The sequence below is a fragment of the Muscardinus avellanarius genome (assembly GCF_963383645.1).
Source record: "Muscardinus avellanarius genome assembly, chromosome: 5".
NCBI lineage: Eukaryota > Metazoa > Chordata > Mammalia > Rodentia > Gliridae > Muscardinus > Muscardinus avellanarius.
In genome coordinates, this window is record NC_137790.1 from 105,511,872 (window position 1) to 105,537,619 (window position 25,748).

Consider the following 25,748-nt stretch of genomic DNA (forward strand, 5'->3'; position numbering starts at 1 on the left):
GAGTCATCAAGCCCCGCTGTATCTAGGCTTTTTTTGTTTGTTTGTTTTGTTTTGTTTTGTTTTTTGTGGTACTGGGGGTGGAACCCAGAGGCTTTCTACCTCCGAGCTATACTCCTGGCCCTATTTTATATTTTATTTTGAAACAGGGTCTCACTAAGTTGCTGAAAGTAGCTGAGGCTGGCTTCGAACCTGCGCGATCCTCCTCCAGTCTCAGCCTCCCAAGCGCAGGGATTACAAGCATGCGCCACAACGCCCGGCTTCCCAGCTTTAATATTAAGACCCAGATGACAGGCATCAGCCATGTGACAATCTAAGTACAGTGCTTTCCAGGAAAGACAATACAAAATACAAAGGTAGTCAAAAAAAATGTTAACATGAATTGTCTGTAAACCAAATTCTTCTAATAAAGAGCATTATTCAGTAACTTTTTTTGTGTGGGGGGGTCTAAGGATGAAACCTAGAGGCATTCTACCTCCGAGCTACAGCCCCTGCCCTATTTTTTATTCTTTATTTGAAACAGGTTCTCACTAAGTTGCGGAGGGCCTCACTAAGTAGCTGAGGCTGTCTGGGAGCTGCAATCCTGTCTCAGCCTCCAGAAGGCTGGGATTACAAGCGTGCGCCACCACGCCTGGCTATTCAGTAACTTTTGTACAGTAAGAGTTTGAATGCTGTCATTGAAAACAAACCCTAAAAGGCAAATAAATGATATGGATCAGGAAAGAATTAAAATAAGATAAACATTGGTTTGATATTTACCTTTGTGCTGAAAAAAAGTCAAGTTAATTTTATTTCATTTTGGGGTAAGAAGGACAAAACTAATATTGTGGGCACTTATGATTTATACACTTAAAGAAAAAATAATGATATTAATTTTTAATAAACCTTCCCCCTTAAATGTAATAGGACTCACTCTTTTATTATATTTTTAAAGCAAAATGGCAGGATAATATCTTAAATAAGAGGCTAAGACAAGCAGCCATTTCTTTACCACTTACCTTCCTCATCTATCCATTTCATGGTGAAAAGCTGCTCATTGTCAAAAGAACACATATCTCGAACCTCACTGCAAAGGCCCTCAAAGGAAATGGAAGGTTCAAAATGTGTTATCATGATATCCCTGAAAAGAAGAAGAGTTTTAAAGTTTGAAAATGGTTAAAACTATAATGCTCTCTATATTATTGAATGCCTGACAATTTGATGGACTTTAGCTACTTTGTGGGTGCATCAATATATACTGCTTTCAGTACAGTGAAAATTACGTTATCAATATTAAATTACGTTAAAAATATTAGGTTTATGAGAAATCTTAATTCAGTCAGCCCTCATGGAGGAAGCCCAATAAATAGTATCACTTTTGCTTTAACATTAGCTATCAGAAGCTTCCTCCTTCAGGAAGCGCTCCACTCTAAGGTGAGCAGCTCTCTGTAGACATAGACGTTTCTGCCTTAGATTTAACAAAAATCTGTCCCAATGTCATTCCAGATCTCCCCTCCCACAAGTCTACACTTCATCCAAGAGACGGCCCTTCTGTCACATTGTCTTCCTAAGTCTCGGCTTCCACAGATTAACCTATGTTGATCACCCTTTATATAATGCAACTTCTAGATCTCTCATCTTTACTTCCACCTTTTCCAAGAATTATTTGCCAAAGTGTGTGTGTGTGTGTGTGTGTGTGTGTGTGTGTGTGTGTGTTTTGTAGCACTGGGATTGAACCCAGGAGCATTCTACTTCTACCTCTGAGTCACACCCCTAGTACCCCCCTTTTCTTTTCCTGTACTGGTGATTAAATCCAGGGGCATTCTACCTCTGAGCTACACCCCTAGCCCAATTTTTTTTCTTTTTTTCTTTTGAAACAGGGTCTCACTAAATTGCAGAGGGCCTCACTAAGTAGCTGAGGCTAGCCACAAATTTGTAATCCTCCTGTCTCAGCTCCCAAGTACTGGGATTATATGTGTGCACCATCATGCCCGGCTTTCCAGCCCTATTTTTTTTATCTTTATCTTGAAAAAGGGTCTAAGTTGCAGAGAGCCTAAGTAGCTAAGGCTGGCCACAAACCTGTAATCCTCCTGGCTCAGCCTCCCAAGAATGGAGATTACAAGTGTGTGCCATGATGCCCATCCCCAAATCAGATTATTTTTTTCTATAGTTTTGGGGATTAAATTAAAAAGCATTCTACCTCTGAGCTATACTCCTATCCCTATTTTATTCTTATTTTGAAACAGAGTCTCACTAGGTTTATGAGAGTCTCACTACTTGCTGAGGCTATCCTCAAACTGGAGAACCTCCTGTTTTAGCCTCCTAAGTACTGAGATTACAAGTGTGTGCCACCATACTTGGCCCAATTTGGTTTTAAAGTGACTCGTACAAGCCTGTAATCCTAGTACTTGAGAGGCTGAGACAGGAAGACCTCAGGTACTAAGCCAGCCTTGACAACTAGCAAGGCTCTCAGCAACCTAGTAAAACCTTGTTTCTGAAATAAACACGTATAGCCCTATTTTTATTTTGAAACACGGTCTTACTAGGGTTGATGAGAGTCTCACTACTTGCTGAGGCTATTCTTTTCTTTTGGTCGTACTGGCTTCAAACCTGCGCGATCCTCCTGTCTCCACCTCCCAAGCACAGGGATTACAAATGTACGCCACCACGCCCGGCATTGCTGAGGCTATTCTTAAACCTGTGATCCTCCTGCCTCAACCTCCCAAGTACTAAGATTTACAGGTATGGGCCACCATGCCAGGCTAGGTGACACATATTTTAAGGTTAGGTAACCCAAAAAACACAGAAACAGACATAAATGTGTTTTCTTTGGACTAGCATTAGATGAGCAACAATTTATATAAATTCACTGAGCAGTTATTCAAAATTACAGCAGATTATTTTATATTTATTTATTGTGGTACTGGAGATTGATCTCAAGAGCACTCTACATCTGAGCTACATCATTAGCCCTATCTTATTTTTTACTATGAAACAGTCTAATTGCGGAAGGCCTCACTAAACTGCTGGGGTTGGCCTCGAATCTATAATCCTCTCCCCTTACCAACCTCCCAAGTACTCATGGGCTGCAAGTGTATGCTACCACACCCAGCTTTAGTAAACCCTTCTTTTCTTTCTTCTTTTTCTTTCTTTCTTCCTTCCTTCTTTTTTTTTTTTTTTTTTTTTTTTTGTGGTGCTGAGGACTGAACCCAGGGGCATTCTACCTCCTAGCTACACCCCCCCAGACCAATTTTTTATTTATTTTGGAACAGGGTCTCATTAAGTTGTGGAGAACCTCACTAAGTAGCTGCAGCTGGCTGAAAACCTATGATCCTCCTGTCTCAGCCTCCCAAGTACTGGGATTATTATAAGCATAGGCCACCATGCTCAACTAAAAAAAAACTTTCTCTTTTAAAGTAGAGGCCTAGGAGAGCCTAGTGGCACATGCTTGTAATCCCAGTACTTGGAAGGCTGAGACAGAAGGATCACAGGTTTACAGCCAGACTCAGCTACTTAGTAAAGCCCTCTACAACTTAGTGAGACCCTGTTTCAAAAGCAAAAATAAAAAATAGGGCTGGGGGTGTTGCTTGGAGGTAGAATGCCCCTGGGTTCAATCCCCAGTACCACAAAATAAATAAAGTAGAGGCCTGGAGTTTCCTCCAAGGAGCCATAAGAAAGCTCCCTATGATCTATCTACTCTCCACAAAATAGCCACAATAATCCTTTCAAATGCAAGTCAGAGATACTGAATGACTTATTCCAATACTCATATAGTGATCCCTACATGTTAAGCCTCTGTTCTAAGGTTTTTTGTTTTTGTTTTTTTCAAATTTAATGTAGTTCATTTCCTTCCCATTTACTTATTTGTGTTTGGTGCTAGGAAACTGAACCCAGAGTTATTCCACCTCTGAGCTATACCCCCAGTCCTATTTTGTTTTTGTTTTTTAAATTTGAAACAAGGTCTTACTAGTTTGCTGAGAGTCTCACTAAATTCCTGAGGCTGGTCCTGAACCCGCAATTCTCCTGCCTCAGCCTCGCAAGTCCTGAGACTGTAAATGTGTGCCATTACACCTGGCCCTTGCCCCATCTGTTTTAAACTCTTCAAATTCCTGGGCTCTTATACAGAGTAAAACTCAAAGTCCCTAGCAGAGTCTAGAAGGCCCTGTGCAAACTGGCCCTAGTTACCTCTCAAACCTACTTCTACAACTGGACAGATAAACAAATGTTTATAGTTGACCATCTATCCCAGCTAAATATAAGTTTGGTGAAGGTGAAAGCAGGACATTTTTCTTTATACTACTCCTAGTAGTTAATGCAGTGCCTAGCACAGAACAAATACTCAATAAATATTTACTGAAGGAAGAAAGAAATGACACCGTGTTAAGAACTGTGAACAGACTTGGGTAGATGGGATAGAAGAGAAAGTAAGCACCAATAAAAAATTTAAAAAAGACTTTAGGCCTGCACCTGCATTGGGTCAGGGGGAGGTAAAAAGACTACTGGTTAAGCAGATGGGAGATAATCCTTATAAAAACTGTTTAAAAAATAATAAAAATAAAAAATATTTTAAAATAAAAAGTACTAAAACTTTTACTCATCCACAAAAAAAGTTATAGCTACAGTCCTTAAGTGTTTTCAAGGTAAGCAGAAAGCCAAGCAGGCATACTCTCTTTCTACTATTATGAACATTTGAGTCTCATTTTGTCTTGATTATAAGTCATTCTTTATAGTTCATTCATTTACTCATTTCTTTCTCTATGCAATCTAATTCACATTCTTTCTTTCTTTCTTTTTTTTTTTTTTTTTTGGCAGTAATGGAGATGGAACCCAGGGGCATTCCACCTGAGCTACATCCCCAGCCCAGTTTTTATCCTTTTTTTTTTTTTTTTTTTTTTTTTTTGTGGTACTGAGGGGTGGAACCCAGGAGCTTTCTACTTCTGGGCTACACCCCAAGCCCTATTTTTTATAATTTATTTGGAAACAGGGTCTCACTAAGTTGCTGAGAGCCTCACTAGCTGAGGCTGGCTTCGAACCTGTGTGATCCTCCTGTCTCAGCCTCCCAAGCGCTGAGATTACAAACGTGCATAACCATACCCATCTTAGTCTTTATTTGTGAAACAGGGTCTCGCTGAGTTGCAAAGGGCATAAGTAGCTCAGGCTGTCCTCGAACCGCAATTATCCTGCCTCAGCCTCCTGAATGCTAGGATTACAAGCGTGTGCCACCACACTCACTTCACATTCAATATTTTAACTGCTATTTCTGTTTAGAAGTCTCTTGCATTGTATTGATAGATTCTTGATAATCTGTATGTTTTATTTTGAAACAAGGTCTCATTTAATTGTGGAGGGCCTCACTAAGTAAGTGAGGTTGGCTGCAAACCTGCAATCCTCCTGCCTCAGCCTCCCAAACACTGGGATTACAAGCATGAGCCACCATGCCCAGCTAGCAAATGCACTTTTGACAAGGTGCTAATTAGTACAGTTTCTTTTCCTACAAACATTTATAGAATACTTTTTATGTTTCTAGACATTTAACAAGCCTTATCATCTTTAATCTTTGTAATAACTGTCAAACTAGACAGACTAACACAAAGGCATCCCCGCCAGTCTCACAGTAGGCAATGAATATGAATTCAAATACAAATCCCTTAAGCTGGGCATGGTGGTACTCTTTGTAATCCCAGCATTTGGGAGGCTGAGACAGGAGAAACATGGTTCACGTACAGCCTCAGCTACTACTTACTGAGGTCCTTTGCAATTCAGTAAGACCCTGTTTCAAAATAAAGAATAAAAAATAGGGCTGGGAGTGTAGCTAGAAGGTAGAATGCTCCTGGGTTCTATTCCCAGTAGTGGGGGGAAAAAATACAAATCTCTTTTTTGTGGTACTGGGGTAGAACCCAGGGGCCTTCTACCTCAGGGTTATACCCTCATGCCTGTTATTTGGAAACAGGGTCTAAGTTCCTGAGAGCCTCGCTAAGTTGCTGAAGCTGACTTCGACCTGTAATCCTGTTTCAACCTCCCAAGTACTAGGATTACAGGAGTGTACACCACGCCCAGCTTCAAATCCAAATCTCTAATGATACTTGTGGTGAATGCTGTGATGTAACCTTCCCCCTCTCCTATGATACCTCCAGGATCCTCCATTAGCAATAGAGAATTTATTATTTCTGCTATTGACAGTACTGCTGGTAAAGACTCTTCAGTCATCAGACCCTTTCAAGAGGTCTGACTCAGAGCCTAGAGCTTCACCACCCCGTGGAGCAAACAATGACTGATTGGATATGGGTAAAGATTCTAGACCCAATTCTGGAAAGCTTTCAAGTATCAATCCATCTTTATAATTTCTTAGAGGATCAACTGAGATCTCTGTTGAGACTTGAAAGCAGCCTGAATTTTTTCTGCCTAAGCCTGTGCTATGATTTGTATATCCCCTCCAAAACTCATGTTAAAACTCAATCCCCATTAGGGTGGTATTAAGAAGTCGGTCCATACTTGGGAGGCTGAGATAGGATAGCAGGTTCACAGCCAGTCTCAGCTACTTCGTGAGGCACTATTTCAAAAATAAAGAATAAAAAATAGGGCTGGGGGTATAGTTCAGAAGTATAATGTTCATGGGTTCAATTCCCAGGAGAAAAAAAAAAAAGTAGGTCTAGCCAGGTATGGTGGCACACACTACTAATCCCAGTACTTAGGAGGCTAAGACAAGGATGGCAGGTTTGTGGCCAGCCTCAGCTACTTAATGAGGCCCTCCTCAACTTAGTGAGACCCTGTTTCAAAATAAAAAATAAAAGAGGGTTGGGGGTATAGCTCAAAGGTAAAATGACCCTGAGTTCAATCTCCAGTTCCACAAAAAAAGAAAAAAATACATTTCAAACATATATAAATTATACAGTTTTTAAGTTTGTCTCCCCTAACTAAATATCCCTGAGAGTAGGTACTTTGTTTTACTCATTGTTATAGCATCACTACCTGAAGCAGTATCTGGCTCAGAGTGGAAGTTTGGTTAACACATGCTGAATGGAAAGAGGTGTCACATGCTTGAGGCTAAGGAATGAGCAAGGAAATAAACATTCCAGAAACAATAAGTGGCATAATGGTTAAAATCTTGAAATCTAAAACCAGAATGAATGGGTTTGAATTCAGGCTCTATTACTTACCAGCTAACTGTGTAAAAAAAGAGGATTGGGGTATAGCTCAAAGGTAGAATGACCCTGAGTTCAATCTCCAGCTCCACAAAAAAGAAAAAATACATTTCAAACTGTTAAGTTGGGTCCTGCACTCATGTGACTTTGTGTCACATGACCTCTGCAGGGCAAGGGAGGGGCTGAAACCCCCGCGAGAATTGGGCGTTCCCGCGAGTAAACCCTCCTCTCGCGAGATGCATACCTTGAAAAGGAGAGCCCGCGTCCTCAAGCTTCGGACAGGCGCGCGGGCCCCACGGTGCTTTGCCCTGATCCCCGGGAGAGCCGTGCCATTAAAACTTTACATGCCATGTGTACCGGACCTCTCTCGTGTTTTTCACACTCCGCCGTACTCACTTATTTTTATTTTACTCGCATTTAATTTTTTATTTTACTTATCACAAACATACATAAATTATACAGTTTTTAAGTTTGTCTCCCCTAACTAAATATCTATGAGAGTAGGTATGTGTGCGTAACTTGAGGTAAATTACTTAATTTTGTGCCTTAATTTTCTCATCTATAAAATGGGGATAATACCTCAGATAATATAAGGATTTAATTAACATTTGTCATATTTAGAATAATGCCCAGCATAGCACCGGGTGTGGTGGCACATGCTTGTAATCCCCACGCTGGGGAGGCAGAGACAGGAGGATCACTCAGGTTCAAAGCCAGCCGCGCTGGCTTAAGAGACCCTGTTTCCAAAAATAAAAAAGTATAAAATAGGTCTGGGAGTGTAGCCCAGTGGTAGAAGGGCTTCCAGGAACCCCAGTACCACCAAAAAAAAAAAAAAAAAAAAAGAATTCCCAGCACATAGAATATACTCTACATGCATTTAATAATTTCCAAAAATTATATATAGTAGTACTTCAAGCAGAAATGAAATCTTATTAGAGACAAAAATAACTCCTCCTTCTAAAAGGAATGCACAGATGCTTCAAATTTAAAATAGCAAAAGTACACACATCTATATTTCTTTCTTCCTAAGGGTCTAGTGGCATGAAAGGAAACTGAAATGACAAATTATCAAAGCCTTAGTAAAGAAAAAGACACCAAAAACAGACCAGAAAGTATGAAAACATTCTGGATGATTGAAAACAGATGGGATAAATTTGACCAAGAAAAAATACCAGCCCAAAACATCAAACAGAGGTAAAAGAAAACTTTAAAAGAGTAAAGTTCTATTGACATAAGATTATTTTTCTTTCTCTAAGCATCTAACCACACTACTTAGAACTTCAAGTATGGAACAATTACATAAGCTTTTATTACAAATATATTTTACAATCATGTTAATTACAGAACAGAAAAATGTTACACATCTTTACAAGGTTTTATAAGTAAAAGTTACTAAGAAAAACCAAGATATGGAGAAAGTGAAAGAAAGGATAAATTTAAAACTGTCTATTTCCAAGCCAGGCGTGGTGATGCATGCTTGTAACCCCAGTACTTGGGAGGCTGAGACAGGAGGATTGAATGTTCGAAGTCAGCCTCTGCAATTTAGTGAAGTCTTCCACAACTTAGTGAGGTCCTGTTTCCAAATAAAAAATAAAATCATCCTGGGAGAATAACTTGGAGGTAAAATGCTTTTGGATTCAATCTTCAGTACCAAAAACAGAGTATCTCTTTCCTATGGAAAGTCAATACAGTATCTAAAACTAAAAATATAAAAGTAAAAGCAGGGGAACAAGAAAAAGCATATGGTAATTAAAAAATAAGCAAGAAGCAGGGCATGGTGGTACACGTTTGTGACAGGTTGGGTCCCCCGGGGCAGGATCTTAGAAAAGGAGACTCTGCTGGGCGATATCGCGAGACAGGCAGGCGATATCGCAAGAGGGGCAGAGTTTCCACATGTAGCTCCACCCACAAGACATAAACTTTATTTATTTATTTATTTATTTATTTATTTATTTATTTATTTTTGGTGGTACTGGGAATGGAACCCAGGGGCCTTCTACCTCCGGGCTACACTCCCAGACCTATTTTATATTTTATTTGGAAACAGGGTCTCTTAAACCAGCTGAGGCTGGCTTCGAACCTGCGCGATCCTCCTGCGCCACCACACCCGACTTAACAAGACGTAAACTTTAAAAGGAAGGGCATTTCCTTTCCTGCATCGGAGGAGCTCGGAGGTCTTCAGGAGCGGTCCAGCTATTATCCCCGTGAGAAGACCGTATTAAAATTCTTTTGGGGGCACCGGTGTCTCTCGCCTTTTTTACTGCGCCTAAAAAAATTAACAGTTTGTAATCCCAATACTTGGGAGGCTGAGACAGGAGGATCGCAGGTTCGTGGCCAGCCTTAGCTACTTAGTGAGGCCCTCTGCAACTTAGTGAGACTCTGTTTCAAAATAAAAAAGAAAATATAGGACTAGGTTTGTAGCTCAGAGGTAGAATGTCCCTGGGTTCAATCCCCAGTTCAGAAAATAAATAAATAAATAAATAACCCCCCCCCCAAAAAAAACCCAAGAGATTATTTGAGCAGACATTTCTCCAAAGAGGACATGCAAACAACCAATAAACATATAAAAAATGCACAATATGCTAGTCACTAGGAAAATGACTCCTACCCAGTAAGAAGGCTACTACAGAAATTAAAAAAAAAAAACAGGTAATAAATGTTGACATGGGTGTGGTGATACAGAACTCTTGCAAACTGTTGATGGAAATGTAAAATGGTGTATTAGCTATGTAAAACAGCATGGAAGTTCCTCAAAAAATTAAAGACAAAATTTCCAACTGATCCAGCAATTCTACTTCTAGGTGTATATCCAAAATAACTGTAAGCTGGATCTTGAACATCCATGTGCAAAGCAGCATTATTCACAAGAGCCAAGAGATGGAAGCAATTCAAGTGTCCATCAACAGAAGAATGAATGAAAAAATGTTGCACATACATAAAATGAATTATTTTTCAACCTGAAAGAGTAAGGAGACTCTGACACATGCGAGAGCACAATGAGGACATTATGTTAAGTGAAATAAGCCAGTTTCCAAAACACAAATACTTTGGATTTTACTGATATGAGGTATCTAGACTAAACTTCATTGAAACATAAAGTAGAAGCCAGGCCTGGTGGTGCACACTTGTAATCCCAGTAAGTGGGAGGCTGAGACAGTAGGATCTGGGTTGGCAAGCCAGCCTCAGCTACTTAGTGAGGCCCTTTGCAACTCAGTGAGACCTTGTTTCAAAATAAATAATAAAAAATAGGGCTAGATTCCTAGAATGCCTCCTGGGTTCCATCCCCAGTGCTGCAAAAAAAAAAAAGAAAAGAAAAGAAAAGAAAAGAAAAGAAAGAAAGAAAGAAAGAAAGAAAGAAAGAAAGAAAGAAAGAAAGAAAGAAAGGAAGGAAGAAGAATGGTGAGTCCCGAGGGATGGTAGGAGGGGTAAATGAGATCTGGTTCTGGTATGGTATGGATATATAGTTCAATTTTTTTGTCTTTTGTGGTGCTGGGGATTGAACCCAGGGCCATTCTACCTCCAAGATACACCCCCAGCTCAATTTTTTATTCTTTATTTTGAAACAGGTCTAAGTTGCAGAGGGCCTCACTAAGTAGCCAAGGCTAGCCACAAACCCAAATCCTCCTGTCTCAGCCTCCCAAGTACTGGGATTACAAGCGTGCACCACCATACCTGGCTAAGTTTCAATTAAAAAAAAAAGTGTGTGTGTGAGTGAGTGTGTGCATGGTCCTGGAAACTGAACCCGGGCTGGTTTCAAAACTGGAACTCTTCTGTCTCAGCCTGCCAGGTACTGGGATTACAGGTGTGTGCCACCACAACTGGCTTTAGTTTCAATTTTGTAAGATGAAAAATCTCTAGAGATTGGTTGCACAACAATGTCAATATAGTTAACAAAATTAGGTTACGATGACAAATTTTTTTTAAACCAAACACAATTAAAAATAAATGTAGGAGCTGGGCATGGCTGCAAATGCTTGTAGCCTCCCATGGGAGGCTGAGACAAGAGAATCACAGGTTCATGGCCAGCCTCAGTTACTTAAGAGGCTCTCCACTACGTAGTGAGACCCTGTTTCAAAATAAATAATAAGCCGGGCGTGGTGGCACATGCTTGTAATCCCAGGATTTGGGAGGCTGAGACCGGAGGATCGCAGTTCGAGGACAGCCTCAGCTCCTTAGTGAGGCCCTCTGCAAGTCAGTGAAACCCGGTTTCAAAATAAAGAATCAAAATTGGGCAGGGGGTGTAGCTTGGAGGTCAAACGCCTCTGGGTTCCATCTTCAGACCCGCAAAAATAAATAAATAAATAAATAAATAATAAAAGATAAGGCTGAGGGTGTTGCTTGGAGATAGAATATCCCTGGGTTCAATCCCCATTACCCCCCCACACACAAAAAAAAAAAGTAGTAAAAAGGAAAAATATGGTCAAGAGAGAATACAATTCTAAATTCCCCATACTTCATATTGATCAACAGATTAAATAATACAAAACAGAATTTTCATAGTGTTAACTCTGAGAGGCAGGGGTTGGGGAAAGACTACAAATGGAAGGATGATGTACCTTTCTTCTTTTTTCTTTTTCCTTCTATTTTGGCAGATGTACTTAAGAGTCTTCTGGTGTCATGAGACAAGGTTAAGGTCAGCCTTGGTAACTCAGTGAGACCCTCAGCAACTTATTAAGAACCTGTTTCAAAATAAAAAATAAGCCAATCGTGGTATTGCACGCTTGTAATCCCAGTACTTGGGAGGCTGAGACAGGAGGATCACGTAGGTTCAAAGCCAGCCTCATCTACTTAGTGAGACCAAATGAAAACATAAAATTGGGCTGGGTGTAGCCTGCAGGTAGAAATCCCATAGGTCCCATCCCCAGTAACACACACAAAAAAATAAAATAAAATGGATTGGGGATGTAGCCCCAAGGTAGAAGACCCCTGGGTTCTATCCCTAATACCACACACATACAAATGTCTTCAAAACAGTAGGAGGGGGGACATTCTACCTCTGAGTTATATGCCAGCCCTATCTTATTTTTTATTTTGAAACAGTCTCACTAAGCTGCTGAAGGCCTCGCTAAATTGCCAGGCTGGCCGGGCGTGGTGGCACAGTCTTGTAATCCCCGCGCTTGAGAGGCGGAGACAGGAGGATCCAGCCTCCCTGGCTTAAGAGACCTCTGGGAGTGTAGCCCGGAGGTAGAAGGGTTTCCAGGAACCCCAGTACCACCAAAAAAAAAAAAAAAAAATTGCCAAGGCTAACCTGGAACCTGCAAACCTCCTTGTCTACCATTCCTTAAGTTCAAGGAACTAAAACATTTAAGGGAGGTTTATATAAACATTTCTCTAAGTAACTGGGAAAACATCATGATCATAATATTCCACAATCACCAGATCCTCATTATAGTAGCAAAGCTATATTACATTCTAAAAGTATAAAACAAAGGTATATGCGCAGATTTTTTTTCTGGTTTAAGTTTAGAATTAACAAATTATTTTGCCACTAATTTTCAACAGATTATAGTTTTCATAACCACAAGATTCTCAAAATGGCAAATTGAAGTACAGTTTCCCTTTTTTTTTTTTTTTGGTGGTGGTACTGGGAATTTAACCCAGGGGCATTCTACCTCTAAGTTACACCTCCAGCCCACTTTTTTTTTTTTTTTTTTTTGTGTGTGTGTGTGTGGGTCTGAGGATGGAACCCAAGGGCATTCTACCTCCGAGCTACACCCCCTGCCCTATTTTTTATTCTTTATTTTGAAACAGGGTCTTACTAAGTTGCAAAGGGCCTCACTAAGTAGCTGAGGCTGGCTATGAACCTGTATCTTCCTGTCTCAGCCTCCCAACGCTGGGATTATATGCATGCACCACCTCGCCCAGCTCACTTAGATTTCTTTCTTTCTTTTTTTTTTTTTTCTTTTTCTTTTTTGGCCGTACTGAGGATGGAATTCAGGGCATTCTACTTCCGAGCGACACCCCCAGCCCTATTTTTTATTCTTTATTTTGAAATAGGGTCTCACTGTTGCAAAGGATCTCACTAAGTAGCTGAGGCTGTCCACAAACCACGATCCTGCTGTCTCAGCCTCCTGAATGCTGGGATTACAAGTATGTACCATCACGCCTGGCACTGAGATTTTTTTAGAAAGAAAAAAAAATTTTTTTTTTGCCTTGCTATTGAGCTTCAGAAAACTGCTTTAAGCATTCAAATCTAAACTGGGCATTGTAGAACATACCTGTAATCCCAGTATTTAGGAGGCTGAGACAAGAGGATCACAGCAATTTAGTAACACTGTCAGCAACCTAGTGAGAACCTGTTTCAAAAAAAAAAATTAAATGGGGCTGGGGATGTAGCTCAGAGTTAAAACACCCCTAGGTTCAATCCCCAGCACCACACACACACAAAAAATTTTTAATTAAAATTAAATCTAGCCAGGTGTGGTGGCACATGCCTGTAACCCCAGTACTTGGGAGGCCGAAACAGGAGGATAACAAGCTTGAGGTCAGTCTCAGCAATTTAGTGAGACTCCTTCTCAAAACAGAAGAAAATAATAAAAAGGACTGGGAGTGTAACTCAGTAGTATAAGGCACCTGGGTTCAATCCCCAGTACCACACACATACAAAAAAAAAAGTTTTGAAGAAGACAACATCAAATTGTAAAATGGGATATCTTCAATCATGTTTGCAAAAACATATATTAAATAAAAGAATGTCTCTTCAACATTATTTGAAATAGTGATTTAATGAAGACAACTTCAAATGTTCGTCAATTTAAAAAATTATTAAATAAGGGCTGAGGATTTGTCTAGCATGTGCCAGGTGCTCGTTTCTATTCCTTGCATAAAGATTAAATTATGGCATAATAATACTGTGGAACACTGGATATCAACTATAAAGAAAGAAATCTACTTATCTATCCATCTATCAATCCTGGCAGGAAAAAACTACTGTGAATAAAAAGAAATAACGTTGCAGAATCATTTGTAAAAGTATGAACTGTTCACTGGAAAAATAATAGTGTGTCTATGTATATGTACATACATATCTCTACTTACACATTTACTGAGAAGATGCACAATGTCCCAAAATGTTAACAAACAAGGGGGGAACTTATAATTTTGCATATTTCTGGAGCTTTAGTTTTATTTGTAGTAGTGGGGATTCAAACCAGGAGCATTCTACCTCCAAATTATACCCTCAAGTCCCCCCACCTTTTAAATGTGTGTGTGTGTGTGTGTGTGTGTGTGTGTGTGTGTGTGTGTGTTTTACTAGGGATCAAACCCAAGGGCATTCTACCTGCAAGCTACACCTCCAGCCCTATTTTATTTTTTATTTGGAAACAGGGTCCCGCTAGGTTGCTGAGAGTCTCACTACTTGCTGAGGCTGTCCTTAAACCTGCGATCATCCTGTCTCAGCCTCCCACATACTGGGTTTACAAGCATGCACCATCATGCCTGGCAATATTTTTGTTTTCAAACAGGCTCTCCCTCAGTTGCTATGGATATCACTAAATTGCTGGAGATGGCCTCAAACCTGTGACCCTCCTTGTCTTAGGCTTCCAAGTGCTGGGATTGCTAGTTCTTTTTTATACACAGATCTAAAATAAAGCACAATGCTTTTTTTCGTGATAGTACTGGGGAATTGAGCATTTCACTTCTGAGCTACATCCCTAGCCCTTTTTGTATTTTTTTTAAACAGGATCTCATTAAATCAATGAGGCTGGTCCTAAACTTGTGATCCTCCTTTCTCAGCCTCCCAAGTTCTGAGACTACAGGCCTGTGCCACCATACCTGGCTCCTGATCATATATTTTAAATTTAACTTTAATGCCTTGCCTTTGTGATCTCTATTTTGCCACAGATGGCATTTTTGTTTCTATCAGTCTGAGCAATATTCCCACATTGGTTAGCCATCATGTATAGTTTTAAGATACAAAATAAAAGTTCTGTCAATTCTCAACATTTCACCTGGATGCCTAAGTACCCAGAATCTACTATTAATCATTTCAGGTAAGGAATTACCTTCTCTCACAAATCACTTCTTTCTATACTTCCCAGTCTCTCTCAAACAAAAATGCTTGAGTTTTCTGAATCCTCCCCAACAGGTAATAAATTTCTAATTCATATCAATTCTGTTCCCTAAAACTCCATTGAACCAATCCTCTTTTCCATCTCCTTGGCCTACTTCATAAGCCTTCAGATTTGTCCTACCCTCTATCATTCCTTTTCCCACACTGGTTCCAAGAGTGACAATTTATTTATTTATTTATTTATTTACTGCGGATCTGGGGGTGGAACCCAGGGGCATTCGACTTCTGAGCTATACCCCCTTCCCTAATTTTTATTCTTTATTTTGAAACAGGGTCTCACTAAGTTGTGGAGGGCCTCATTAAGTAGCTGAGGCTGGCCGCGAGCCATGGTCCTCCAGTCTCAGCCTCCCAAATGCTGGGATTACAAGCGTGCGCCACCACGCCCAGATCCTAGAGTGATCTTCCTAAAACGAATGTTCCCCCTTATGGTTTTCACCAATGAGAAAAAGTGTGAACTTTGTAGTATGACAGTCAAGGGTCTTCTTGATCTACCCCTGTGAACACTTTTAGTCTCACTGCTCAACAGCTCACTTTATATCCTTCCTAATAAGGAATGAAAATGAAACTAACTACCAAACTAATCTTAATTTCCCAATCATACACAATTGTAACTACCAAACTCATCTTAATCTCCCAATCATACACAATTGTTCAATGCCTCGGAGATGAGATTATCACTAACCAGGCAAACTTCCATTTGCCCTTCTGGGGGAGAGGGTGGTGCTAGAGATTGAACCCAGTGCCTCAATCTCCTCTATTAAAAAGTTTCAGACATTCATCTCCTAGGAAGGCTTCATTTACCCAAAACTCCTCACAATACTCAACCTGCAGGTACTGTGTACACTTACACACACACTAAATTTAATTCTTTATAATCTGTCTTATATCTTTCACTCCACAAGTCTTTTAGTTCCTCAAAGGCAGAATCTTCTATTATCTACCTCTATATTATTCTCTGTGCCCAGGAAAGCTCCATGGACCTGGATTATAGTAGGTACTCAACAATATTTACTAAAGCCAGTTAAAAAAATCCCTAAGCAAGATTGGAATTTGTTTTCTGAATCCTATTTCAACCATTAAAATACAGACATTCAAGTTACTTTTAAAAAGGGGCCTGGGAGTTCTAATAGAAAGCATTCATGAAATAGGAGACCCTATTTCAAAATAAAAAAATAGAGTTGGAGGCATGTAGCTCAGAGACCAGGCTCAATCTCCAGTACCACACACACACACACACACACACACACACACACACACACACACACGGGGGGGGGGGGTAAAAAGAAAGAAGAAAAAAAGAAAAAGAAGCTCTCATGAGGCCTTTCTCCACTTTCAGAAATTGAACATAACCCTTTATCATGGCCTTCTCTTAAAATGTACCCCCACTTCCCTAGAATAGAAAACTAGGTTTCTAGGGGGAAGCTTTTGTACAGAGTTGCTTCTTTCTCCTCAACTTCTACTTCTTTAGACCTTTAGTTACAACAGGTTAATTCTGACCTCACCAGCCTTTCCCTTCAACTCTTTGGTGTCCGTTTCTAGTATTTTTACCCCCACTACTGGAGATGGAACCCAGGGGCATTCTACCTCTGAGCTATATATCCAACCCTATTCTTTATTTTGAAACAGGGTCTCACTGAGTTGCAAAGGGCTTCATTAAGTAGCTGAGGCTGTCTGTGAACTGCAAATGTGTCTCAGCCTCCCAACCATGCCCAGCTCGTCTCCAGTATTGACAAGGAATTTTTTATTCAAATCTCTGAGACCGTCTCCAGTATTGACAAGGAATTTTTTATTCAAATCTCTGAGAGTCTTTCCCCCCACCCCAATTTGGCACTAGGTCACCAAATCCTATTTTCCTCTCTCTCTGGTCAGCTGCCCTATGGATGAATGCTATACCAGAAACTCCAAGACCAATAAACTACCACTTCCCCAACCCTTAAGATACTATTTTTATTTCCCCAAAATCATTACTAAAGCTGGGCATGGTGGCACATGCTTATAATCCCAGCGCTTGAGAACTGAGACAGGAGGATCGCACAGGTTCAAAGGCAGCCTCAGATAACTTAGTGAGGCTCTCAGCAACTTAGTGAGACTCTGTTTCCAAATAAAGTATAAAATAGGTCTGGGAGTATAACCCGGAGGTAGAAAAGCCCCTGGGTTCCACCCCCAGTACCACACACACAAAAAAAATCATTACTAAAGTCACCAAGTATAGTGGTGCATGCCTATAACCCAGTATTAAGAGGCTGAGAGAGGCCAGGCATGGTGGCGCATGCCTGTAATCCCCGTGCTTGGAAGGTGGAGACAGGAGGATCACGCAGGTTCGAAGCCAGCCTCGCTGCCTTAAGAGACCCTGCTTCCAAATGTAAAAAAAATATATAAAAATAGGTCTGGGAGTGTAGCCCAGAGGTAGAAGGGTTTCCAGGAACACGAGTACCACCAAAAAAAAAAAAAAAAAAAAACCTGAGACAGGAGAATTGAAGGTTCAAGAACAGCCTTGACAAAGTAGAAAGACTCTGAGCAACCTAGGGAGACCATGTTTCAAAATTTAGGGCCAGGGGTAGTAGGGCATGCTTGTGATCCTAGTACTTGGAAGGCTGAGACAAGAGCATTGCAGGTGTGAAGCCAGACTCAGATACTCAGTGAGGTCCCCCACACTTAGTAAGGCTCTGTTTCAAAAAATAAAATAAAGAATAAAAAATAGGGCTAAAGATATAGTTTGGAAGTAGGATACCTCTGAGTTCAATCTCCAGTGCCACACAAAAAAATAAAAGAAAATAGTGCTGGAGGTGTGGCTCAGTGATAGAATATCCCTGGGTCCAGTCCCTTGTACCACACTACAAAATAAATAATAAAAAAGAATTATCATTACCAAAGTATATCACTAAAACAATTTTGCAACACTTTCAAACCAACTCTTGCCAAGACTTGTTCGCAGTGAGAAAAATCCTACATACTTCTTCACTGAACCAGCTACATATTCCAAATATGCAAAAAGTCAACAATGGGTATGCAGTTTGGTGCTTAGCATGTGTGAGGACCTGGCTTTAACTCCCAATACGACCAGAGAGAGAGAGAGAGAGAGAGAGATAACAATCTCTTCTTATTCCCAGATATGCACAGTAAGAATCTTCTGATTGTTATCCTGTTCAGCTTTAAAAACCTTTTGCTAAATCTCACATATGTACATAATGTAAAGAAATGAGTAGTCCAGACAATCCCTGGTTAAATGCTATCCCATATCAAGTAACTTTATAAAGGATAAGCAGTACAATGGCAATCTATCACTAACCAACAAAACCTGTTTCTCTTCTTCCACACTAACACCCCTAGGTAATGACTGAAGAAGGTCATTCACTGAAAAGCTCCCATGTTGAGGAAGAAAGGTGCTGGCCATGAGATAAGGACCTTTAGAAGATCTCTACTAAAATCAGATTTTCAGTGCAATTAATTGCTTGCTTCAAAACTAGGGGAAAAAAATCGCTGGGCATGGAAGTGCATGCTTGTATCTCAGTACTTGGAAGGCTGAGACAGGAGGACTGGAGGTTCTCTGCCAGCCTTAGCTACTTAGTAAGGCCCCCCTCAACTCAGTGAGACCCTATTTCAAAATAAAGAATAAAAAATAGGACTGGGAATACTTAGGAGGCTGATACAGGAGGATCACAGGTTCACAGAGGGCCTTAACTGCTTGGTGAGGACCTCTGCAACTTAGTGAGAACTTGTTTCAAAAATAAAGAATAAAGCCGGGCATGGTGGCGCACACTTGTAATCCCAGCATTCAGGAGGCTAAGACCAGAGGATCGCGGTTTGCGGACAGCCTCAGCTACTAAGTGAGGCCCTCCTCAACTCAGTGAGACCCTGTTTCAAAATAAAGAATTAAAAATTGGGCAGGGGGTGTAGCTCAGAGGTCGAATGCCTCTGGGTTCCATCCCCAGACCCACACACACACAAAAAAAAAATTTTTTAAATGGGGCTAAAAGCCAGGTATAGTGGTACACACTTGTAATCCTAGTACTTAGGAGGCTGAGACAGGAGGATCTCAGCTTGTGGCCAGCCTCAGCTACTTAGTGAGGCCCTCTGCAACTTAGTGAGACCCTGTTTCAAAATAAGGAATAAAAAATAGAGCTAGGGGTGTATCTTGAAGGTAGAATACCACTAGGTTCAATACCCAGTACCACCAAAAAAAAAAAAAATCAAATGTTATATCTAGAAAGACAGCACACTTTGACTAAGATCAACTTAGCACAATGGAATACTGTACATATTATCCAAAGGAGAGGGCAACTTAAATCATTAAAAAGATGTAAGCGCCAGGCGCAAGGCACAGGCCAACAATCCCTGTAAAAAAGTCAACAATGGGTATGCTGGGAAATATTCAAAGACTGAGACAGGAGAATCACAGGTTCAAGCCCAGCCTCAGCAACTCAGCAAGACCCAGTCTCAAAATGAAAAGTAAAAAGAACTGGGGCGTATAGCTCAGAGGTAAAGTGCCCCTGGATTCAATCCCAGTCCCAAGGGTAAAAAGCAGCTATTTCTTAGTATAAAGGAAAGAATTTCTATTTTAAAATTAGGTAAGAGCCAAGCGTGATGGATGCTTGTAATCCTAGTATTTGGGAGGCTGAGACAGGAGGATCCTGGGTTTGAGGACAACCTTGGCTACTTAGTGAGGCCCTCTTAGTGAGCAACTTAGTGAGACGCTTGTTTCAAAATAAAGAATGAAAGCCAGGCATGGTGGCAGATGTCTGTATCCCGGCATTTGGGAGGCTGAGACAAGTAGATCGCGGTTTGCAGACAGCCTCAGTTACTTAGTGAGGCCCTTTGAAACTCAGTGAGACCCTATTTCAAAATAAAGAAAAAAAAAAACAATAGGGCTAGGGGTATAGTTCAAGGTACAATGCCCCTGGGTTTCATCCTCAGTACTGCTAAAAATAAAAATAAAGAATGAAAAATAGGGCTGAGGGTGTAGCTGAGGTAGAATTACCATGGTTTCAATCACCAGTACCACAATTTAAAAAAAAAAAAAAAATCAAACCAGGCGTGGTAGCGCACGCTTTTAATTCTAGCACTTGGGAGGCTGAGACAGGAGGATCATACAGGTTGGAAGCCAGCCTCCGCTACTTAGTGAGGCTCTCAGCAACTTAGTGAGACCCTGTTTCCAAATTTAAAAAAATAGGTCTGGGGGTTTAGCCTGGAGGTAGAAAAGCCCCTGGGTTCCACCCCCAGTACCCCCCCCACACACACACACACATCAGGTAGGTGTTCCAGTTAGTCAACCTGTTTATTAACTATACTCCTATGATGACTCATTTTAGTTTCATCTACATTAATGAGCAGCTGACTAAGTAACATCACAACCATTTAAACTATTGTTAATAAACATAATCTTAACATCTCATTTCAGAGGACAGAAATTGGTACAATTTACAGGCTGGCTTTAGCTCAAGCGGTTACTTCCTTGCACTTGCCAGACTCAGTTTAGAGTGCTGATGTCTTGAAATGAGGCACAACTAAGAAGCTTTTGTTGAATAAAAACATCAAAAGGGTAAAGAATTATATCTTTCCTTAACAAAATTTCCTAATTCTTAAAATACAATGTTAGGGCTCAGAATTTAGTTCAGTGGTAAAGTGCTTGCCTAGTATGGGGGAGGCCCTGAGTTGAATTCCCAGTAAAACACACACACACACACACACACACACACACACACACACACACACACAATAATTTGAATGTCTTAGAGAAATTTTAGTTAATACTGCACGCTTGTAATCCCAGCATTCGGGAGGCTGAGACCTGAGGATCAAGGTTCGCAGACAGCCTCAGCTACTTAGTGAGGTCCTCTGCAACTCAGTGAGACCTGGTTTCAAAATAAAGAATAAAAAATAGGGCAGGGGGTGTAGCACGGAGGCAGAATGCCCCTGGGTTCCATCCCCAGACCCACGAAAGAAGGAAGGAAGGAAGGAAGGAAGGAAGGAAGGAAGGAAACAAACAAACTCTAGTTGGGTATGGTAGTACACACCTGTAATCCTAGTAGTTTGGAGGCTGAGACAGGATTACAGGTTTGAAGTCAGCCTCAGCAATTTAGTGAGATCCTATTTGCATATAAAAAATAAAATAAGGCTTGGGTATAGCTCAGAGGTAGAGATTTATTCAATCCCCAGCACAAGGGAGGGAAGGAGAGAGAGAAGCAAAGCCAGGGGAAGGAAAAAGGAGGAAGGAAGGGAAGGCAAGCAGGCAAGCAATTACAGCTTTTAAAGTAATAAATTCAGAGCCGGGTGTGATGGCACACGCTTGTAATCCCAGTACATGGGAGGCTGAAACAGGAGAATCGCAGGTTCATGGCCAGCCTCTGCTACTTAGCCCTCCACAACTTAGTGAGACCCTTCAAAATAAAGAATTAAAAAAAAAGGAAAAAGGACTGGGGATGTAGCTTGGAGGTAGAATGCCCCTGGGTTCAATCCCCAGTATTGCAAAATTAATTAATTAATTAATCAGTTCACCCTCAGAAGAATGAGAAATAAACTGCCAACAGTGGTAACCTGTAGAGACTGAGGGATGAATTGTTCACTCTGGGGTGGGGGGGACTGCTGGGGATTGAACCCAGAGACATTCTACCTCGAAGAGATACCTCCCAGCCCTTTGTATTTTGAAAAAGGGTCTCACTAAGTTGCTGAGGCTAGCCTCAACCTGCCATCTTCCTGTCTCAGCCTCCAAACACTTATTTTTTACCTCTGTACAATCTACCATGTGCATGTATTCTTTTTTTTTTTTTTTTCTGATACTTGGGACTGAACCCAGAGGCATTCTACCTTAAACCCACACCCCCAGCCCCTTTTATTTTTAAACAGAGTCTCACTATATTCCTGAGGGTCTCCAGTAATTTGTTGAACCTGGCCTCCAACCTGTAATCCTCGGGTCTCAGCCTCTCAAGTGCTGAGATTTCATTTGTGCACCCCCATACCCGGTACATGCATTCACTCATTCATTCATTTATTTGTTTTTGTGGTACTAGGGATTGAACCCAGAGAGTAGGTCTACCTCTGGGCTATGCCCCTGTCCCCTGTTGCTGAAAGTCTAAGTTGCTGAGGCTGATCTTAAACCTGCAATCCTCCAGTCTCAGCCTCCCAAGTAACACCTAGGTGCCACCACAGTGGGCTTTTTAAAATCTAAGCTCTGGACAGTGACCCTCACCTATAATCCCACTACTTGGGAGGCTGAAACAGGAGGATCGCCTGTAACTCAGCAAGATCCTGTTTAAAAATTTTATAAAATAGCTGAGGATGTGGCTCAGTGGTAGAGTATCTCTGAGTTCAATACCTGGTGCCAAAAAACAAACAAACTTCTCTAGTAAATTAAACTGTCAATAATCAATCACCTTGGGAAAAAAAATCAGTATTTCATTTTCTACACCTAATAAAATGTAATGTTTCATGTATGGAATTATGGGTGTTTTAAAAAAGCAAAGGAATTTTTTTTTCTCATCTTGCTAAGTTGGTAGGTGACTATAAACCAAAATAAATCTTGTGACAACTACAAACTTATAAACAAAAACAAAAGCAGACTCAGTGTAATTCCAGTAGTTGAGATGCTGAGACAGAAGAATTGCAGGTTCAAGGACACCCTCAGCAACTTGAGACCCTGTTTCAAAATTTAAAAATGAGCCGGGCATGGTGGTGCACCTTTGTAATCCCAGTACTTGGAAGGCTGAGACAGGAAGATCACAAATTCGCACCCAGCCTCAGGAAGTTAGGCCCTCCCCAACTCAGTGAGACCCTGTTTCAAAATAAATAGATCCAGGTGTGGTGGTGCACTTATCATCTCAGTACTTAGGAGGCTGAAACAGAGGATCCCAGTTCGCAGCCAGTCTCAGCTACTTTGTGAGACCCTGTTTCAAAATAAGGAATAAAAGCCAGGAGTGGTGGCACAAGCTTGTAATCCCAGCATTTGGGAGGCTGAGACAGGAGGATCCCGGATCTCGGCCAGCCTTAGCTACTTAGGCCCTCCACAACTCAGTGAGACCTGTTTCAAAATAAAGAATAAAAATTGGGTTGGGAGTGTAGCTCAGAGCAGAATGCTACTAGGTTCAATTTCCAATACCGAAAAAAAAAGTCAAAATCTCTTTTATCTGTGTTTTAAGTAAAACAGTCAAAATACTGCCCAGCATTACTCCTATAAATTACTACTCCTGAATACAGTCAAGCTTAACAGAACCAGAGGCTTCATGATAGTAAAGTAACTGGTGAATCCTTCATCTAATCAGTAAGACATACAAGGATTATATTTTCTTTGAAATCAAAGCAAGAGAGGCAGTTTGAGAGTGTGCTATCTTTACCGAACCGCTCAGGAATGTAAAAGTATGCACTGTTATTTCATCCGTGTAGCCCTTGAAATTTTTTTTAAGTAATTTACTTCTGCCTAGACAAGCAGTAAGACAGGCCAAAGAAGTTGGATTTTGTTAATCCTTGGTCTCAAATCTTTATGCTCACACTAGCCTCTGACCTTATTAATGCTTCTAAACATAATCTCAAAGAAACTTCAAACCACAACCGAATTCAAAGGAAAGGGGGTACTTTGCATCACTGATGTTAGACTATGATTTAACACAATGATCTCAGGACTGGATTCTTTCTGGTAACCATAGCACTTATACTTTAGGTAATATGAGGAAAGAGCACAGAATTTAAAACTGTGCCTCTTCATCTTCTCACCTTGGAATATCTCACTCTATCGGATGGTCCTTGAAGCAATACTGACAAAGAAGGGTTCGAATCATTTAAATTGAGAAATCTGCCATTTAATCGTGGCCAACACATAATGCTTAATGCACATCCTTGAAAACGCGACCGATTTTACTCAAGTATAACTCCCATGTGTAATATACTGGCCTGACTGCACTCCACGAACTCGTCCAACAGCAAAGATAAGCCTGGCGCGGCCAGGCAGAGGCTTCAGGCCTGCTGGTCACCTAAGGGCCGGCCGGCCGGCTGGGGAGTGCTGTCTCTAAACCCAGAGCACGCCGCGTCCCTGAGCGTTCCCTCGCTCGGAATCTCGACTCCATCCCGACTCCGCCGGGGGACGACGAGGAGCCTCAAAGCCCCGGGAGCGCGGGCGCCCGGCCGCCGCGCCGCCACTCACCCGCGGTAGTACGCCTTCACCCGGACCTGCTGAGAGTGGTCCCCGCCGCCGCCGGCCACCGTGTGGGCCATGGTGCTGCTGTCCCTCTGGGTCGGCATCGCCTCCCGCCCCCAGGACGCGGGGGCCGCGCGGGTGCGGAGGGCGCGCCGGGGCACCCCGCCGCCCGCGCCCGCCCGCCGAGAGCCGCGCCGCCCGCCGCCCGCCGCCCGCGCGCCTCACCGCGCCGCCGACCCGCGGGGCGCCTCGCCCGGACTGCCGGAACCGCGCGGCCCCGCCCCCGCGCCCGGCCCGGCCCGGCCCGGCACGCCCTCCCGCCACGCCCCCCGCCCCGCGCGCCGCATTCCGGGAGGGCGCGGCGAGCTGGGCGGGCGGAACCATCCCGCGGGGGAGCGCCGGCCAGCCGGGCTGCGGCCGGGGCACGCGGGCTCGCCTCCCCGGGCCGGCTCGGGCCGCGCACGGCTCTAGCTCTCCATCCGGCGTCGCCTGCGAGCGCGGGCCGAGGCGCGGGCCGAGGCGCGGGCGAGGCGCGGGCGGAGGCGCTCCCCCAGGTCCCGGCTTGGTCGCGTCGGCGCCGGCGCGCTCGGCCGCGCGGGCTTCTGGGATTTGAGCCCCGTGGGATTGTGGGATGCTGCCCTGCGCTGCCAGACCAGCCGGCTCCGCGGAGCCGAGGTTGGAACCCCGGTGAGCGCTCTTGGGGCGCCGGGGGTCACCCTGCCTCCTTACCGTCTACACTCCGTTCTCCGATTAATTCTCCCAGCCAGTCGCATAAATCACCTAAATCATACAGTACGTTTTGGGAGAACAAAATTGGGTTAACCGGCTCAGCATGGCCTCGTTTATGGAATTTAATATATGTAACAAGTGTATTAATGAATGTAATAAAGCAAACAACTCAGCCAGGAGTTATTATGGAAGACAGACCTTACTGCAGGGTGCCCAAAGCTAGGCTCCCGTATACTACCATTGCATGGAATCAGCGACAATGAATACTTCCCGCCACAACACTATACTGGAGACGGAACCCAGCACACTGAACTATCAAGCTCATCCCAGCTCTGTTTTTTTTTTTTTTTTTTTTGGGGGGGGGGCTAATGGGATTCAACCCAGGAGCATTCTACCTCTGAGCTACACCCTCAGCTCTTTATTTTGAAACGGTCTCACTAAATTGCAGAGAGCCTCGTTAAGTATGGGAGGCTGGCCCTCCCGTCTCAGCCTTCCAAGTACTGGGATTATAAGCGTGTGGTGCCACGCCAGGCTTTAATTTTTTGTTGTTGTTTTGACATAAGCTCACTAAATTGCCAGACATAGGCTGGCATTGAATTTGTGATCCTGCTGCTTCAGTCTTGTGAATGGCTAGGAATTGCTGGGATTACTAGGCCTGTGCCTGGGCACACAGTGAAAAGCAAGCAGTTAATCAACCCATTCATAC

General features: G+C 42.3%; 1 protein-coding gene across 1 annotated transcript in view; it reads right to left on the reverse strand.

The window, feature by feature from the left end:
* Window positions 1-24,417, reverse strand: part of PRKCI (protein kinase C iota) — a gene marked incomplete at both ends in the record, with an annotated part of 75,371 nt that extends 50,954 nt beyond the window's left edge. The window contains 2 exons of the mRNA XM_080696314.1: window positions 996-1,117; window positions 24,320-24,417. Coding sequence (XP_080552440.1) covers window positions 996-1,117; window positions 24,320-24,417 — 220 coding nt within the window. The remainder of the gene's footprint in view (window positions 1-995; window positions 1,118-24,319) is intronic.
* Window positions 24,418-25,748: the final 1,331 nt, after the last annotated feature.